At 47.8% G+C, this 18980-nt stretch overlaps 1 protein-coding gene across 9 annotated transcripts in view; it reads right to left on the minus strand.

The window, feature by feature from the left end:
* Positions 1–4064: 4064 nt before the first annotated feature.
* HNF4A (hepatocyte nuclear factor 4 alpha) overlaps positions 4065–18980 on the minus strand; it is a 79114-nt gene continuing 64198 nt past the window's right edge. For 3 of the 9 annotated variants that reach the window (XM_030825511.1, XM_030825510.1, XM_030825507.1), the window contains 4 exons: positions 18628–18783; positions 14367–14603; positions 10199–10321; positions 4065–9133 (listed from right to left, as the gene is read on the minus strand). In XM_030825511.1, coding sequence (XP_030681371.1) covers positions 8991–9133; positions 10199–10321; positions 14367–14603; positions 18628–18783 — 659 coding nt within the window. In that variant the 3' untranslated portion in view covers positions 4065–8990. Of the gene's footprint in view, positions 9134–10168; positions 10322–14366; positions 14604–18627; positions 18784–18980 lie in introns of all 9 variants that reach the window. The other 6 variants (XM_030825508.1, XM_030825509.1, XM_030825505.1 and 3 more) reach the window with 3 other exon arrangements.

Consider the following 18980-nt stretch of genomic DNA (forward strand, 5'->3'; position numbering starts at 1 on the left):
GAGAGTGGCCTTTTAAGAACATCAAGCAGATCATATCACTTCTGTATTCAAAAATGAAGAGCTTCCCACTATACCGACAAGAAAATCCAGGATCTTTCTCATGGCCTAGAAGGCTATCTCCCGTCTCACCCCTGCCTACCTCTCAGACTCAGAAAAATGTTCAACACATCGACACTCACTAAATATTTGTTGAATGAATGAATGAATGAATGAATGAATAAAAGTCTCTTGGGTTGGTGCTTTTCTCTACTCCGCTGCCACCATCTTGGTATGGACATTACTACCTCTCACCTGATCCAGTACATTTGTGTCTTCATTGGTCTCCCAGCTTACAGTTGCACCCCTTCCATTGTCTGCTACAAAGCAGCCAGGGTGATGTTTTAAAGATACAGGTCTGGCCGGGTGCAGTGGCTCACGCCTGTAATCCCAACACTTTGTGAGGCCGGGGCGGGCGGACTGCTTGAACTCAGGAGTTAAGACAAGCCTAGACAGCATGGCAAGACCCCATCTCTACTAAAAATACAAAAAAATAGTTGTGCTTGCCTGTGGTCCCAGCTATTCAGGAAGCTGAGGTAAGAGGATCACTTGAGCCCAGGGGGCAGAGGTTGCAGTGAGCTGTGATTGCGCCACTGCATTCCAGCCTGGGTGACAGAGGGAGACCCTGTCCCAAAAAAAAAAAAAAAAAAATATATATATATATATATATATACACACACACACATATATATGTATAAATATATACATATATGTATAAATATATACACATATATATGTATAAATATATACACATATATATGTATAAATATATATACACATATATGTATAAATATATATACATATATACACATATATGTATATATATGTATATTTATTTATATATTATATATATTTATATATGTATGTATATTTATATACATATATACATATCTGCCTACAACCTTCACTGCTCTCAAACCTCCAGTGGGCCGGGTGCGGCAGCTCATGCCTGTAATCCTAGCACATTAGGAGGCCGAGGCGGGTGGATCACTTGAGGTCAGGGGTTTGAAACCAGCCTGGCCAACATGGCGAAACCCCATCTCTGCTAAAAATACAAAAATTAGCTGGGTGTGGTTGTGGGCTCCTGTAATCTCAGCTACTTGGGAGGCTGAGGCAGGAGACTTGCTAGAACCTGGGAGACAGAGGTTGCAGTGAGCCGAGATTGTGCCATTGCACTCCAGCCTGGGTGACAGAGTGAGAACCCCTCTCAAAAAACCAACCAAACAGAAACCTCTAGTGGTTTCCTTTTCCCTGGAAGAAATTCCAGACTCCTCTGTCCAGTATTTGAGGTCCCCACTACTTGTGTGCAAACCAGCTGTCCTAGTGAGCGAGCTTCCAGAAGTGGGATAAGGGCCTCCAGTGGAACTGGGGGGAAGTTTTAGAAACATACTGAAGGTATTAAGTGATATTGTCCCCAAAGTCTGTCCTTTACAGGCCTCTGAAAGCTTTAAGGAGAAAGTCTCCACTGGGCACGTGTATGCCCTTAACATCTCTGTAATATTTGTCAGTTTTCCTTTTTAATACGAAAGCAAGAACAGAGCTTTCCCTGGGGTGATTCCACCTGGCTGCAGCTGAAAAACATTATTTTCTTTTCACTAATTTTGCAATCACCTCTTATTTACGGCAAATGATGCTGGTTTCCTATTTATGTCGGTGACCTGAAGTTTAAAGGGAATCATGATGAACTGATTTAACGAAAAATAAGGAATGGAAGTTACAGCGGTCCTTGGGCATGGAGAGGTCAAGCTGGCATGTGCACGAAGGTTGGAAAATGCCAGCCCTCGTCCTGCCCCCATGCACAGAGTTCCCGCTGCCTCCTCCCACTTGCTGCTCACTCCTCAGCCTCGAGCGCACTTCTGTCTGGCCTCATTATTGCCTCTGAATCGTCCTTCAAAGCATACACCACTCCCTTTCCCAGAGTGCAGTCACCTTTCCCTCCCCACCACCTCACCAGCTGTCACGTTCGCCCCTTTGCCTCTTGTCGTCAACTGCTTCTAATTTTCCCCTGTCCGTCTGAAAACTTACAGCTCTAGGAGGGAGGCGCCTCATGCTATTGCTTCTCCATAATCCCAGGGTGCCCGGCACAGGGCTCTGCTCATCAACATTTGTCATGAGATGAGCTTTCCACCATTCACACTACTTCTGTGCCCACCACGCAGTGACGGAGTCACCAGTGTCTTCCTCAAGGCCTCATGTTGGCCCCTGGAGTCAGACAATGAGCATCAGATCAGCGGCCACACCAGCTATAGAGTGGTGACCAGCTGTGTGCGGACCTTGGGCAAGTCCCTTCCTCTGTCCTCCTGAGCCTGTTTCCTCGTTGTTGTTGTTGTTGTTGTGGCAGGGTCTCATGCTTTTGCCCACGCTGGAGTGCAGTGGCATGATCTCAGCTCACTGGAACCTCTGTCTCCCGGGTTCAAGCGATTCTCCTGCCTCAGCCTCCCGAGTAGCCGGGATTACAGGCACATGCCACCACGCTCGGCTATTTTTTTTTTTTTTTTTTGTATTTTTAATGGAGATGAGGTTTCACCATGTTGGCCAGGCTGGTCTCAAACTCTTGACCTCAGCAGATATACCTGCCTCAGCCTCCTAAAGTGCTGAGATTACAGGCGTGAGCCACCATGCCCGGCCTTGTTTCCTTATTTGTGAAACAGAACCACAAGAATGACAGCCTCAGAGGTTGTTGTGGGAATTAAATTATGTCCAGCCATGTTTGGCAAAGAGGAAGAGCCCAGTAAATGTCCTTGGCGTCATGATTTGGTGTCTAACTCCACCATCGTCAAACAGCTGCCTGGGATCCTGTGATTCAGGCCTCTGAGATCACATCCTGGAATTTACATATGATACGTGGATTTGAGAAGTGTAGATCAAAGGTTATCTGGGTTCCACAAATGAGGAAGTAGGACAATTTCACCAATTTGGGATGACAGACCATTCACACTGCATGAAACTTTCTTTGGATCTTCAAGCAGCCTGTCACCCAGGGTCCCTTCTACTTCTGGTCCCCACTCTGAGCAATGATGGAATGATGGAATAAGAAGCTTCTAGTAGCATTGCTTGGGGAAACAACTTTTCAGAGGAGCTAAAAAGAGGTCAGCCTGGGCAACATAGCAAGACCTCATCTTTACTAAAAATAAAAGAAAAAATTAGCCAGGTGTGCTGGCACACTGTACCCCAGCTACTCAAAAGGCTGGGGCAGGAGGATTGCTTGAACTCTGGAGGCAGAGGTTGCAGAGAGCTATGATGGTGCCACTACACTCCAGCCTGGGTGACAGAGTGAGACCCTGACTCAAAAAAAAAAAAAAGAGGAGCCTTAGAAATTCCAGTTTTTTTCCATTGTTTTGTAGCAGAGAAAGAGGTTTAATTGTAGGGCTACCAAACAAGGATATGAGAGGAAACCTCAAATCTGTCTCCCTGAGAAGCTTGATACGCTTTTTTTTTTTTTTTTTTTTTTTGAGATGGAGTCTCGCTCTGTCACCCAGGCTGGAGTGCAGTGGCACAATCTTGGCTCACTGCAACCTCCGCCTCCTGGGTTCAAGCAACTCTCCTGGCTCAGCCTCCCGAGTAGCTGGGATTACAGGTATGCACCACCATGCCCGGCTAATTTTTGTATTTTTAGTAGAGACGGGGTTTCACTATGTTGGCCAGGCTAGTCTTGAACTCCTAATCTCAGGTGATCCATCCACCTTGGCCTCCCAAAGTGGTGGGATTACAGGCATGAACCACCATGCTCAGCCAAGAATTCCCATTTCTTAATCAGGCTACCTGGGTGGTGGAAGCATGGGCTCAGGTCTCCGCGGGGTCTCTAGCTGTGTGACCTTGGACAAGTTTCTTCACCTTTCTGAACTTCAGTTTCATCATCTCTAAAATTGGAATTTTACTGTCTGCTACCTGAGCTGATGCTGTTTAGCAACTGAAATAGAAACCAAACCTGAAGCTCTGGCTGCCTGTGCTGAGATTTGAGATTAACCAGGGCAAAGGGCTGATGAGGTGGAGGAACCAAGGGTAGAGGAATTTATGGCAGCCAAGGGTTTATGGTTTTGATATGGATTTATTAAGCACAATTTAGGACTGAAATAGTCTCCTCTGGCCCCCCCGCCCCCATGTCCCCGATGGCGGCAGCATGAACAAGGCCTCCGTTGCAACGTTATCAAAAATATTTCCTGGTGCTGACTAGTGGAGGGAAGGCACAGGGGAAGGTGGGAGCGGCCCTAGGGATCAGGTAGACAGCGAATGGGTGCTCTGAAGGCTGGAGAGTTTAATGGTTAACCTCTCGCTAGAAAGGGGCGCATGAAGAGTTCACTTGTACTCGTCATGTAACGGGAGCTCTCACAGTTACTGTGATCTCATTCCGTTGAATCCTGACATCTGCCCTGGAGGGGGATATCATTCCCACTTTACAGATAAGGCTTGGAGTGGCGGAGTGACCTGCCCAAGGTTACACTGATCAGCAAAACGTGTGCTTCCCAGACCAGATCTTTTGTCCCCTCCCTTAAGGAAGAGGTGAAAGGATCACCCTGCTCTACCCTCATCCCCAAGGAGGATGTCCCCATATGTAGGCATCCCATGGTCCAGCCATCGCCGAATGCTGTGGTGTGCTGGTGAATGTTAACAATGGGCTCTCCAGGAGCAAAAGCCCTGATTTGTAGCGTTTGCTAGTCTTTGTGGTGTAAACACTCCAGCAATAACCAATTTCAAGCTATCAGTGTGGCACTGGCAAACATGGAGTTAGGAAGAGAAGCTAACAGTCAGTTCTCACAAGCCAGCTCCAGCACAACCCTGAGTGAATGGAACGCTGTGGTCTGTGGTGACCGAGACACAAGGCCACCCTCCTATAATAGTTTAGCCTTGGAGAGAACCGCAGTGGCTACAGATCTGGCTGGAGATTCTCAAGTACATCTCTTGCTTTTATTCTTTTTACTTATTATTTACGTTTTGAGACAGGGTCTTGTTCTTTCATCCAGGCTGTAGTGCAGTGTTGCATTCATAGCTCACTGCATCCTCAAACACCTGGGCTGAAGCAATCTTCCCACCTCAGCCTTCAGAGTAGCTGGTACTATAGACACACACCACTATACCTGGCTAATTTTTAAATTGTTTGTGGAGATGGGGTCTCCTTATATTGCTCTGGCTGGTCTCAAACTCCTGAGCTCAAGTGATCCTCTCGCCTCAGCCTCCCAAAGTGCTGGGATTACAGAGGTGAGCCACTGTGCACAGCCCTGTTCTAGAAAAAAACAAAACAAAACAAAACAAAACAAAAAAACCACTTGCTTTTATGAAATGTCCCCACAGCTACTCATCTTCCGTTGCTGGCAGATTGAGGCGACCCAGCAAAAGGCTCTGTCTTGAACCTTGGTGGAGGATGACAGACCCTTGGACCCTCTTGCCATTCTTCCAGATCTTTCCATTGCACTCTCCCCTCATCACTCCCCTCTTCAAGAAGGGGGATCAGCTTTCACTGTCTCCATATACTAAGTACTTAGAATCAAGAGACCAGGGTTAGACGTCCACCTCTGCCTCCCAAGAGAAGTCACTTCCCCCAAGCCTCAGTCTCCTCATCTGGAAACTGGGAGAAATCATGTCTAACTGCTTACCTCTTGATGTGAAGACCGAAAAATTATAATGGATACAAAAACATTCTGCACATCACAAAGAACTATAAAACTATTCTCATTCTTCCTTTAAAAAACATTTTTTTAACCCCCAAGTAGAACCAGAAGATTCAGTCTTATTTCTGATACCTGAAAGAAAAGATACTTATCCAAGGACTTAGAAAACATATGCGCCATTTATTTTGTTTTATAAACTTTTGTTAAAACACACAAGAGTAAGAAATGTTTTTTGTTTCTTTGCCCCATCACGTGGCAGTGATGGGGGCTCAGGGGTCAGCGCAGGACCTAATGACATTCACACCCACAGAAAGATGTGGGTCGTTCTGATGGGACCCAGCCCGCTTTGATAATTGCTTGATGTAAATTTCACAATTCATCTTAATCAGGGTAGATCACAGAAAAATTTGGCAAAAGTAATTGGCTTGGTAATGACAAGAAATAGAAGAGCGTTCATTTCTGACCCTCTCCTCTCGTCTGTCCACTCTCAGGAGAGCCATGCGGATTTTTAGAAGCTCCTGAGACCTGCCTGAAGATCAGGGTGTCTTGGTGGGGAAATTGTGCCCACACTTGTCCCCCCAGCAACCCTCTGTTAGTCCATCAGATTTTATGTTTTAGGACCACAACTCAAGTAGCCAAAAAAAAAAAAAAAAAAAAAAAAAGAGAGAGAGAGAACGAGAGAGAGATTTTCTAATATCATGTCAGTTTACAGTCAAAAAAGTAAACTTTGTTTTGTGTTTCTCACATTACAATAAAGTTATTAAGGTGGAATGGGTTTCTCCTCCAGAAAGGGGTAGATTCCTAGCAGAGAACTGACCCCCTGCTCCAATAGGTTGTTCCCATGAAGGGCCACTGTTGCCCACGGCACTCCATGGGACATTCTTATCTCAACCTTTCTCCCAAGACAGAGGTCTGAGCAACGCTGGAGGGAGGAGGTGGAGGAACACAGCGGGAATGACCACAATGCCCAGAAATGGTTCCAGCCTCCCTGCCTTACCGCAGACCAGGCTGAGCTGTCTGGCAGGGATTTCAGGGGCACTTGAGTGAGGTGGTGGGGGAAGGCTTGGGAGCTCTGAGCAGGGCTCAGTCTCCGCTGGGAATGGGGGCTTGGCTGGGACTGCCGTAGGGATGTGGTGATTCCTGCCTGACACATTGCCCCAATACTTCTCCATGCCTCTTTCTCATAAAAAACAATCACTAATGGTGGGATTTCTGGGCACTGGGGCACTGCCTCCAACCACTCAGTGGGGTCAGTGTTGAGCGCGGGTCAGGAGTCGGTCCAACAGTTTCCCTCCTACCTAATCACACCTCCAGCCCCATAACACATCCCTTTTGTTCACACTGGTCAGTGGCATTTTCCAGAATGTCCTCAAAGCCACCAAGATTCCACATGGATGACATGCTGGTCTCTCCATCCTGGGGTCTAATATTTCCAGAATGCACCTGGAGTGACGGTCTCCGGAGCAGGCCTCAAACCCAGGCCGGCTTAGCCCTCCCCTGCCCCCACACTGCTCACACTGTCCCACCCCCACGCCAACAGGCCAGATGAGCGTGACTCCCAGGAAACAGACCCCTGCCACCCCTCCCCTAGACTTGGGGAGTGAAGAGAGAAAAGCTGTCAAGAGTCATGCATTCTCCTTAATATTTATCAGCAAACAGGATGCTGGACCCTAAGTGAATTTTAGTGCAGCCTCAGGCCAATCTTGGTCCTGGGAGTGGGCAGGGTTCCCAGAAGAACGAGCCTGGTTTCTGAGGCTGGAGAAGGGAGCCAGAAGCCCCTCAACTTGATCACGGTGAGAACACAGGGAGCCTTTGGAGAAGCTGTTCAGCCACTGTAGTTAAGAGCTCCTGTTCTGATTCAGGGAGACCTGGGTTCAAGCCCCGACTCAGCCATTTCCTAGTTGTGTGAGTTTCAGAAAAAAAAATCACTTCACCTCTTAGAATGCAATTTCATCTTCTGTAACAATCTCTAGGTTAGGAGGGGGTGGGGCGGGTGAGGGCGGGAGGGAGGAGGAGAATAAAAAACAAAAACAATCTCTAGGTTAATAGGGAGGAAGGGAGGATTAAATCAGATGATGCATGTCAGATGCCTTAAGACAGTGCCTGGGAGTAAAGAAGAGCTTGAGACAGGCCCTGGGAGATCATTCCTCCTGGATGTCACTCTGATGTGAGGGTTTACTCATCTTGTCCTCTCCAGCCCCAAGCCTCATTACTCTCACCTGCATTATATCATCCACCCCACCTGACCTCCCAGCTCCCAGCCTCCCATCCTCTGCAGAACTGCTGTGTTCATTTTCTGGAAGCCCAGCTCCCTGCATATTCCTTGAAGCTGATCATGACCTCAGCCTGGTATTCCAGACCCTATGCTCTCCAGCAGGCCCTCTCTCTCTTCATCATCCCTCTCCCACACCATTCGTCCTCAATTCTTGCCAGATTCTTCCTACCACGAGGCCTTGGCTCAGGCTGTTCTTTGGAATGTCCCATCTCACCTGCTCTACCAGCCAGAATTCTACCCTTTCTCAAAGGCCTGGTGGATGGTCTGCCTCTTTCTGATGCTTTTCCTCTCCACTCCAAGTTCCTGTTACGGTTGCCAACCTGGGCTTGTTTTCTCAGGTTGAAGGCCTGCAGAGATCCTCACCCCGAATACCCACCCAAGTCCCTGAAGAAGGAGGATGCAGTGGGGTTGGAGGAGAAAGGCGTCTTCCCTCACCACAGCCTTCTAGACCCTGCCTGGTGCCTGTCCCCAGTCAGTGCTTACAACATGTTCCAAGAATGACTGGGGGAATCGTTTCCAAGGCCTCCTTGGCCTCTGGAGAGGTGGTGTTGGAGAAGACGGGATGGCTGAGCAAGGTGACAGCAGAGGGAGGCAGCAGAGGTGGGGGCAGCAGCAGAAGGAGGAGTGAGGTGCCCCAAGTGCCACAATTGGACCCAGCCTCATAGGGCTCTGTCTGGACACCATGACCGGGGCTAGGAGAGGAGAAGCACCAGGCTAGGGAAGAAGGGAGCTGGGTTTAAGTAAGGCCTCAAGTCATCTCCAGACGGCTGTCCTTTGGGGTGAAGTCGGGGGTTGGACATGGATGAAGGTGCAGGCAGTGGCTTCAACATGAGAAAAGTTGTCCAAGGCAGTAGAGGTCTCCCCAAGTCAAAGTCTCGTTATCCAGAGCAGGGCGTCAAGGGTGGCAGTGGGATGTGGCCCTTAGGCCATGTTCTCGGGCCCTTCATCCTTCCCATTCCTGCTCCGGGACTGGTCCTGGCATCACGTCTTCCTTTGCCGTGACGACGTGATCACCAGGCGCTCTCGTAGGGGGCTGGGGGGAGCCAGTGGAGCCCCCAAGCCCCAGCGGCTTGCTAGATAACTTCCTGCTTGGTGATGGTCGGCTGGGGGATGGCAGAGAGGGGCTTGACAATTGTGGTGACGGCTCCTGGCAGGAGCTTATAGGGCTCAGACCCTGAGCCACCTGGCGGTGAGGGCTGTGGGGTCTCAGGGGTGGCTGGAAGGACAAACAGACAGATAGGGGCTGCTCAAAATTTCAGCCTTTGTGGGAGCAAATGAAGAGCCCTGGGAAAGTTCTCCCCTCCCACCCCGCCCCGCCTTGACTTAATTTCTTTCTCTATAAAATGAGAGAATTAATTAAACCAGATAATCCCTAAGGTCTTTTATGGCTCAACCTTCGGTGAGTCCCAGATCATAAAGCCTAAGTTTTATGAGGTCTGGAAGGTCCTACCACCCATCTCCTCCATCATTTATTTGATATGCAGACTTGGACTTCTTCTCCCAAACCAAGGCCCAGGCCTGGCTGTCCTCAACGGCAATGGGATGGGTGACAGGGATATTCTTTCCTGGGAGAGGGAGCAGCAGTTGATGAAACCCTGGGCCAACTGGCTCAAAAAATACCATTTCTTGGATATTTAGGAGATGAGTAATAGAAACTAATTGGCCTCACTCTCATGGCAGACTTGGAGAGCAAATTTGACCAAACTGGCCAACTTTGTTCAATGGAAAACTTTCCCCGAGAACAATGTCAGTAAAATATCATCTCATCTCAGTGGATCACTTCATCCCATTGATAATCTTATTCTTTGAAGAGCTTTGCCCAATGACAAGTTTATACTTTGGAGGTTTCAGAGGATGGTCTAGCCCAGCAGACATCCTGACCCAATGGATAGTCTCATCTAATTGTCTAATGGATAGCCTTACCCAATTGAGCAGCCTTACTTCAATGACCAATTTTACCTAATGGACAACGTCAACTAATGGAATTCTCACCCAAGAACGTCTTCACTCAATGGGTTACCTCATCCTGTGGATTGCCTCATCCCAACAATGGCTTCATTCAGTAAAGGCTGTCAGTCACCTTACTGAATAAACAGCCTCAACAAATGGACAATCTTGCCCTTTATTCCCTACCCTGGAACCCAGAAAACTGTTGCATCCTGGTTCTGCCTTCTAGACTCCACCTTCTCCTGCCTCCTCTCTTAAGCCCCATCCTCACCCTTTGCAGGGTAAAGCCCCAGAGTTTGCCCACCTGCCTGCCCCCTGGGTCGGGGCCACTCACACATCTGTCCGTTGCTGAGGTGAGTGGGCATTGTGTTGGCAACGATGACGTTGGTTCCCATGTGTTCCTGCATCAGGTGAGGGTGCAGGGGGTGGTGGGCATGGGGTGCATCGCTGGAGGACCCTGCAGGTAGAGAAGGTCGATCAGGATGGAGAGTCTGGGATGCAGACCTCAGGCCTTGGGACGCCATCTTCCTCAGGCGTGGCCAATCAACCTGCCCATCCAATATTGGCAGTGCCTGTTGGGTACCTATTCCTGGGTTAGTAAACTAGGGTGTACCATTCCCATCTGTAGACTTCATGAGGGTGTTAAGAGGACCCCAAAAAACCAAGAGAACAAAAGTGAGTTGAAAGGCACAAGGTGCATATAAGGAAGCTCTGAGATCACATAAATGTTCTAATGAGTAGTGTATTGGTCACATAGTAACATAATGGATGTAATCAATGGCTCTCAAAGCTCCTTGGAGTGCAAGTCCTTTAACCACTTGGTCCCGCCTCAACTTTCAGCCTCATCCCCCACATCTCTGCTGCAGCCAACTGACCTACTTATAGCATCTATATGTCCCCTGTGTTTTCCTATCTCTATGCTTCTGCTCACGTTGTTGCTTCCGTCAGAGATGTTTTTTCCACCCCAAACCTGCTCCATGTCCATAAGCCCAAATTCCAGCTCATGTATTTCCTCTCTTTAGAAGCCTCTCCTGATTCTCCTTCCTTGGATTTCTCATAGTAATTTGTCTGTAACACAACTTTTAGGAACAACCACTTCTTCTGTCTATGAGCATTACAATTTCAGATGTATTTTTCTTCTTTCTTTGAGGGCCTAGCAGATTGTCTGGAACACAGTAACCACTTCAAACATGTGTCAGGGAGTAAAAATACCACATGGGGTATGGTTTAATAATAGCCTATGGTGAGTAATATGACAATGGTGGAATTTCAACACTTGCAAGAGATCTCTACAGTACATCTATTTCAGTGATAAATAACAATTGTTGATAATTAACAATTATCATGTGCCAGGTACTATTGTATGGCACTTTTCATGTTTCACATAATTTAATCCTCACAGCAATCCTATAGGATGGATACTATTATTAGCCCACTCTACAGATGAGACAACTGAGCCCAGAGAGCTCTTACTTAATTATCTGGCAACAGACCACAGGCTCCTGATCCTGATCTCAATGACACCTGATTCATAATAACCCCATGTTCACAGGGTCAAAGTGAGAATGAAATGAGCTATCACATAACAGTGATTCCTAACTGGGGATGATTTTGGCCCATCAGGACACATTTGACAATATCCGAAGACATTTTTGGTTGTCACCACTGGAGAAGTGCTACTGGCACCTTATGGGTACAGGACAGAGATGCAGCTGAACAATGCACAGGACAGCCCCGCACAACAAAGAATCGTCCAGTTCCAAGTATCAATAGTACCAATGTTGAGAAACCTCGTCCTTGCCTTGTCATCTCCAGTCACGGAAACACCTCGAAAATCTCGAATTCAACATCCCCACTTTGACTTCACCTCATGTCCTTCCAGCTCCCGTAATCTAATACCATCACTGAAAAAATTCTTCAGCCCTACTGAGACTGTCAATTCACTGACACTCTCTTTTCACTATCACCCCACCCTTTTGTTGCTGTTGTTGAGACAGAGCCTTGTTCTGTCGCCCACGCTGGAGTGCAATGTCGTGATCTCAGCTCACTTCAACCTCCGTCTCCCAGGTTCAAGTGATTGTCCTGCCTCACCCTCCCGAGTAGCTGGGATTACAGGCGCATGCCACCATGTCTGGCTAATTTTTTTTGTATTTTCAGTAGAGATGGTGTTTTGCTGTGTTGCCAGGTTGGTCTTGAACTCCTAGCCTCAAGTGATCCACCTGCCTCGGCCTCCCAAAGTGCTAGGATTACAGGTGTGAACCACCGTGCCTGGCCTCTATCTTTATTTCTCTTTGAGTGCAGCCCAGACTCCATGGCCTATCATTCTAATCACTCTCTTACAGTCATCCTAAATCCTTCATAATCCCCTTCAGAGTCAAACCATTTCAAAGGGTTATCTACCCTATCTCCACCTTCCCACTCACTCTCTTTGGAGCACTCTCCAATCTGGTTTCCACTCTCCCAGCTCTCTGACACTGCTTTCAACACAATTGCCAAGAGCCTCCAGCTGTCAATCCAATGGACTCTTTCCTCTCTCTTCCCCTCTCCTTTCCTCCCCCCTTCTTTCTGTCTCTCTGTAGAGTTTAACACCATTAAACACTGTCCTTCAAACACGCTCTTCTCTTGGATTCTGGAATTGCCCTGGTTTTCTCTTACCCCTCTGGCCAATCTTCTTCCCTTCCCTCCATGGCTCCATCTTCCCCTGATTCCACAGAGCTGCCTTTAATCTTGTGCTTGAGCAACAGACTCATACATTCAACTGCCTCCTTGATAACTTGGATTTGCAATAGTCACCTCATGCTTAATGAAAGTCCACAATGAGGCTGGGCATGGTGGCTCACACCTGTAATCCCAGCACTTTGAGAGGCCAAGTCGGAAGGATTGCTTAAGGCCAGGAGTTCAAGACCAGCCTGGGCAACATAGTGAAACCCTGTCTCTATAAAAAACAAAAATGAAAAATTAGCTGGGTGTGGTGGCACGCACCCGTAGTCCCAGCTGCTCGAAAGGCTAGGGTAGGAGGATCTCTTGAGCTTGGAAGGTTGAGGCTGCAGCGAGCTATGATTGTACCACTTCACTCTAGCCTGGGTGACAGAGATAGAACTCGTCTCAAAAAAAAAAAAGGAAAAAAGAAAAGAGAGTTCACAATGGATCTCTGAGGTCACCCCCAGACCCAGTGTCTTGTTGTTTATTCTGTCCTCCTCATCTCAGTAAATTACTCCATCATCATTTCTGCTACTCAAAGCAAAAATGTAGACTTTGTCCTTGACTCTTCCTCTTTCTCTCACTCCCTACATCTGATCAATCAGCAAATCCTGTGGGTGTGGGCTCTTCCTCCAAACAGATGATCAGGTTTGTCTTCACTGCTCCATTGCCATGGTCCAAGCCTCCATCATCCATCACGTGATTGGAGACAGTGACATTCTCAGGAATCTCTGCAATTCACTCTCTACCCAACAGTCAGAGTGGTTGGTTTGAAGCATTAGTCTGGGCTGGGCGTGGTGGCTCACACCTGTCATTCCAGCACTTTGGGAGACCGATGTGGGTGATCACTTGAGATCAGGAGTTTGAGACCATCTTGGCCAATAGGGTGAAACGTGTCTCTACTAAAAATATTAAAAAATGAGCCGGGTATGGTGGCGGGCGCCTGTAATCCCAGCTACTCAGGAGGCTGTGGCAGGAGAATTGCTTGAACTCAGGAGGTGGAGGTTGCAGTGAGCCGAGATCGTGCCACTGCACTTCAGCCTGGATGATAGAGGGAGACTTTGTCTCAAATAATAAAAATAATTAGTCTGGTTTTCACTCTCCTTACAATAGTTGCAATGAGAATAAAATCCAAATTTCTGACAAAGCCATATGTTTATGATTTGGTTTCTGCCCAATCTCCATCTTCCCTCCTACACCTCCTCCATCTCACAACCTTGCCCTTCTTTCTCAAACACACAACTCTCTCCTCTCCGGGGCCCTTGAAGTAGTTCCTTCTTCTTGGAATATTCCTCTCTTGCCTTTTAAGCCTTCCATTTCCTTTCAGCCATTAGGGTCTTAGCACAAGAGTCACCACTTCAGAGAGGTCTCCTGTGGCTTCTCCTATCTAAAGAGGATTCCTTTTCAGTTAAACTCTATCATATTACCTGTTTATTTCAAAATCATAAAATGTGAGCCTTTATACACACATGCACACACATACGGGCATATACACAGATATCCACGCATCCATACATACACACACACAGCCTCCCCGAGGGCAAAGATCTTGTTCTTTACCGAATTGCCAGCACTTAGAACAGTGACTGGCATGTGCTAGGCTCTCGGTGCCTGAACAAATAGACCATTGCCTTGTTCCCATTTTTCTGGTTAGGAAACTGAGGCACAGACGGGTTAAGCAACTTGCCCAAAGCCGCACAATGGGGAAGCCAAGGAGCTGATGGGTGAGCTCAGGTCTGTGTGAGGCCTGTCTCCTGGAGAGTCCCCGCTCCAACCCCGCCCCTCCTGGGCCTGGCACGGACCTCCCAGCAGCATCTCCTGCAACAGGTTGTCGATCTTGGCCATGCCGAAGAGCTTGATGAACTGGATCTGCTCGATCATCTGCCAGGTGATGCTCTGCAGGGTGGGCAGCAGCAGCAGCAGCTCTCCAAAGCGGCCACGCGAGTCATACTGGCGGTCATTGATGTAGTCCTCCAAGCTCACCTGCACCTGGGAACGCAGCCGCTTGATCTTCCCTGGATCGCTCAGCCCCTTGGCATCTACAATGGAAGAGGGTGGGCAAGGGAGGGCAGCAGGGTCCAGCTGGAGCATCTGGGGAGTCAAGACCCAGATGTCCCCTGACTTGTGTCACATAAGGAGTCTTCAGCAGTGTGGGCACAAGGATTCAGGGACCTCAACAACCAGGGTACGCCAGCATGAATTATGATTTCCTAGACACAGGCAGAAAAAGATTTCTGCCACATTTCCTAAGGCACTAAACCAGAAGAGTGGGGAATAGGAGATGGAGGGCGGGACTTGAGGAATGCATCCAATAAGCACCTAGCAACCGTCTCATCTTACACATGGGGAAATCCAGACACAGTGCAAAGATAGGACTTGTCCTGGGTCGCACAGCCAGTTGTTGGCAGAGCCACGATGGGAACTTGGGGTTTTGGGCCACAGTTGAGGTCCCCTCATCCAGACCTCAGCACTTCCTGCTTCTACTGTGTTAGAATACGCTCCCCTTCCCTGGTTCCTGCTTCCTATCACCTTAGGGACCCAGGTTAGGTTTCACCTCCTCCAGGAAGTCTCCCTTCTACCCTCCTATGTCTGCATCCTGTGTCCCTCCTGTTTCCAAATCTCTGTGGCCCCTCCATCACTGCTAACCACACAGGATGTAATTGTTGTGCCATCCAACTGTTAGTTCGGCAGGGGCAGGCATATGTCTTATTTGCCATTTTTATTTTATTTTATTTTATTTTATTTTATTTTATTTAAGACTGAGTCTCCCTCTGACCCTCAGCCTGGAGTGCAGTGGCGTGATCTCAGCTCACTGCAACCTCTGCCTCCTGGGTTCAAGCGATTCTCCTGCCTCAGCCTCCCGAGTAGCTGGGATTACAGGCACACACCACCACACCCAGCTAATTTTTGTATTTTGGTAGAGACGGGGTTTCACCATGCTGGCCAGGCTTGTCTCAAACTTCTGACCTCAGGTGATCTGCCTGCCTCAGCCTCCCAAAGTGTTGGGATTACAGGTGTGAGCCACTGCACCCGGCCTTTGCCGTTTTAAACCCACCACCTAGCACCATGCATAGTCAATATTTATTGAATAGGGCCAGGCGTGGTGGCTCATGCCTGTAAGCCCAGCACCGTCGGAGGCTGAGGCGGGGGAATTACTTGAGGTCAGGAGTTTGAGACCAGCCTGGCCAATATGGTGAAACCCCATCTCTACTAATAATACAAAAATTCACCTGGCATGGTGACACATGCCTGTAATCCCAGCTACTCAGGAGGTGAGGTGGGATAATCGCTTGAAACTGGGAGGCAGAGGTCGCAGTGAGCCAAGATGGTGCCACTGCACTCCAGCCTGGGTGACAGACTATATATATATATTTTTTAATATATATATTTATTTATCACTATATGTATATTTTTTGTTAGATGGCTGGATGAATGAATGAAAAAAAATCAGTGAATAAATTCTAGATCCTTAGCCTAGAAGGGAACTTAAGTGGTCATACAATATTTAATCTCAACCTTCATGGAGGTAATGCATTGATTTCCTCTGTCATGGACAAAGGAAGTGGCAGAAAGAACATTCATCCACATTTCTAGTGGGCTGTTTCCACTGAATCATGTTTGTTCATTAGTTCATTCAGTCCACAAATGTTTATTGAGCACCTCCTGCAGCATGCCAGGCCTTGAACTAGGTCCCCCGCCTCTTCAAATTGCTGGAGGCTGCTGCCTCTGACTCAGCATCAGTGATCCTGCCCATTTTGCAGAACAATTCTGCCAGTCCAGCCTTGTGCCAAGCACTACAGAGGATACAGGCTGGGCCAGGCTGTGGGGGGAACTAGAACTAGAAATCTCACCCTCTGGGAAGTGTGGGATAGCAGGTGGTAGGTAAGAATGTGGGCTTGAGAGAGAGAGAAATTGGGATTGACAGGTGGTCTGCAGTTCAAATCCAAGCTCTGCCATTTTCTGGTTGTGTGACCTTGGGCAAGTTAATCATGCCTCAGTTTCCTTATCTGTAAAATGGAGATAATAACAATTCCTACTTCACAGGTACCATGTTGGTAAGTAAGACAATCCACAAAAAGTGTTTAAAAACAGCTCTTTAGGGAGCATTCAATACATGGGGCTCATCTTCCACCTCATCACTATATATATATATATAAACATATATATATATATATAAAAATATATATTATAATATATATATATATATAAACATATATATATATTTTTTGAGACGAAGTATTGCTCTTGCTGCCCAGGCTGGAGTGCAATGGCATGATCTTGGCTCACTGCAACCCCCGCCTCCTGGGTTCAAGCGATTCTCCTGCCTCAGCCTCTTGAGTAGCTGGGAGTACAGGCACGGACCACCACACACAGCTAATTTGTGTATTTTTAGAAGAGACGGGGTTTCACCATGTTGGCCAGGCTGGTCTTGAACTCCTGACGTCAAGTAATCTGCCTGCCTCAGTCTCCCAAAGTGCTGGGATTACAGGCGTGAGCCACCGCACCCAGCCTTTTCATTACTATTATTACTAGAGGTAATCTATCTGCAGTGTGAAGGACAGTGCCTGGCATACAGTAGGTCCCCTCTAACATGTAAGCAGGGAAGGCAAGCAAGCCTCCGGAGTTCAGGCACCTTTGACGCTGGGAAACAAAAGGAAGTTTTGTACAAAGACTGATGACAAATGCATTCTGTATAAATGCAGGTGCAAAAGTCAGTGGACAGAATGGGGAGAGGAGAGCCAAGAGCCACAGGAGAGGGTAGGAATGCTTTTTCTTCATCCTGCAATGTGAATGGTTGGGAGATACCGTCTACAGTTGATAGAACAAGAAAGGAAAGATAAAACCACATAACTTGCAACAGAGACACAAAAATAGCAATAAAAATATATTGGGAAAAATGAGGAAGAAATGATGGGAATGGTGATGGAGAAAAGCAAAGTCCTCCGCCATCCTAGGGGAACATTATGACCCCAAATGGATTCAACAAATATAAGGCTTAGTCTTTCATTTACGATTGTTGAGGAAACTGCCAGAAGAAACAATTAAAAGAATCAGACATGGGGAGTAGACTTAGAGCTGGAAAAGTAGGATGCAGAGAAGTATTTGCATTTTAAGTATGTGTAGATTTATATATTGATTGATTGATTTTTTAGATGAGGTCTTGCTTTGTCACCCAGACTGGAGTGCAGTGGTGCAATCACAGCTCACAGCAGCCTCGACCTCCTGGGCTCAAGAGATCCTCCCACCTTGGCCTCCCGAGTAGCTGGGAGTGCAGGTGCTCACCACTATCCTTGTCTAATTTTTTTTAGTTTCTATAGAGATGAGGTCTTGTTATGTTGGCCAGGCTAGTCTCGAATTCCTGGCCTGAAGTGATCCTCCTGCCTCTGCCTCCCAAAGTGCTGGGATTACAGGTGTGAGCCACCACATCCGGTTCTAGATATTATTTTGATAAAATTTTTTGAGGAAAAGAAGCAAATATGAAAGAAAAGAGGAAGATGGGAAGTAAGGAGAAAGAAGGATGGAGGGAAGAAGTAAAAGAAGGGAAAGCCCAGGCCTTTGGAGTCAGGATGCCCTGTTGAGTCATATCCTCCCTTTGTTTTTGTTTTTTTGAGGTGGAGTCTCACTCTGACTCCAAGGCTGGAATGCAGTGGCACGATCTTGGCTCACTGCAACCTCCGCCTCTCAGGTTCAAGTGATTCTCCTGCCTCAGCCTCCCGAGTAGCTGGGATTACAGGCATGCACCACCATGCCTGGCTAATTTTTGTATTTTTAGTAGAGATGGGATTTCGCCATGTTAGCCAGGCTCGTCTTGAACCCCTAACCTCAGGTGATCTGCCTGCCTCAGCCTCCCAAAGTGCTGGGATTACAGGTGTGAGCCACCACGCCTGGCCATATCCTCCCTTCAAATCTTGACTTGCCTCATCTGTTAAATGAAAACGGCCTCTCCTGGCTGTCGTTAACATGAGATGAGGTGGAGAACTCAGTGTACATAACCCAAAGGAGAAGTCTGGCAGAGCATTCCGGAGAGAGAGTCAGGGATGGCTTAGGAGGTGTGCACTGTACCTGGGTCAAAGAAGATGATGGCTTTGAGGTAGGCATACTCATTGTCATCGATCTGCAGCTCCTGGAAGGGCAGCACCAGCTCGTCAAGGATGCGTATGGACACCCGGCTCATCTCCGCCAGCTCTGGGCAGTGCCGAGGGACAATGTAGTCATTGCCTGGAAGGGTTGGGAGGGAGGGAGGATGGGAAGTCACCTTGGGTTGACCCCTCTCCTCTAGTTTTGGCTTTTAAGTTGGCAAGATAGCTGGTGCCTGTGGGAGGAGGGCCTGCAGGGATGGTCACGTAAGGAAGCTGAATCCCAGATTCAGAAGATGAGCTGCCTCGAGTCATCTGGCTGAGCTTGGAACTTGGCTT

Source organism: Nomascus leucogenys, chromosome 13, assembly GCF_006542625.1.
Source record: "Nomascus leucogenys isolate Asia chromosome 13, Asia_NLE_v1, whole genome shotgun sequence".
NCBI classification, from domain to species: domain Eukaryota; kingdom Metazoa; phylum Chordata; class Mammalia; order Primates; family Hylobatidae; genus Nomascus; species Nomascus leucogenys.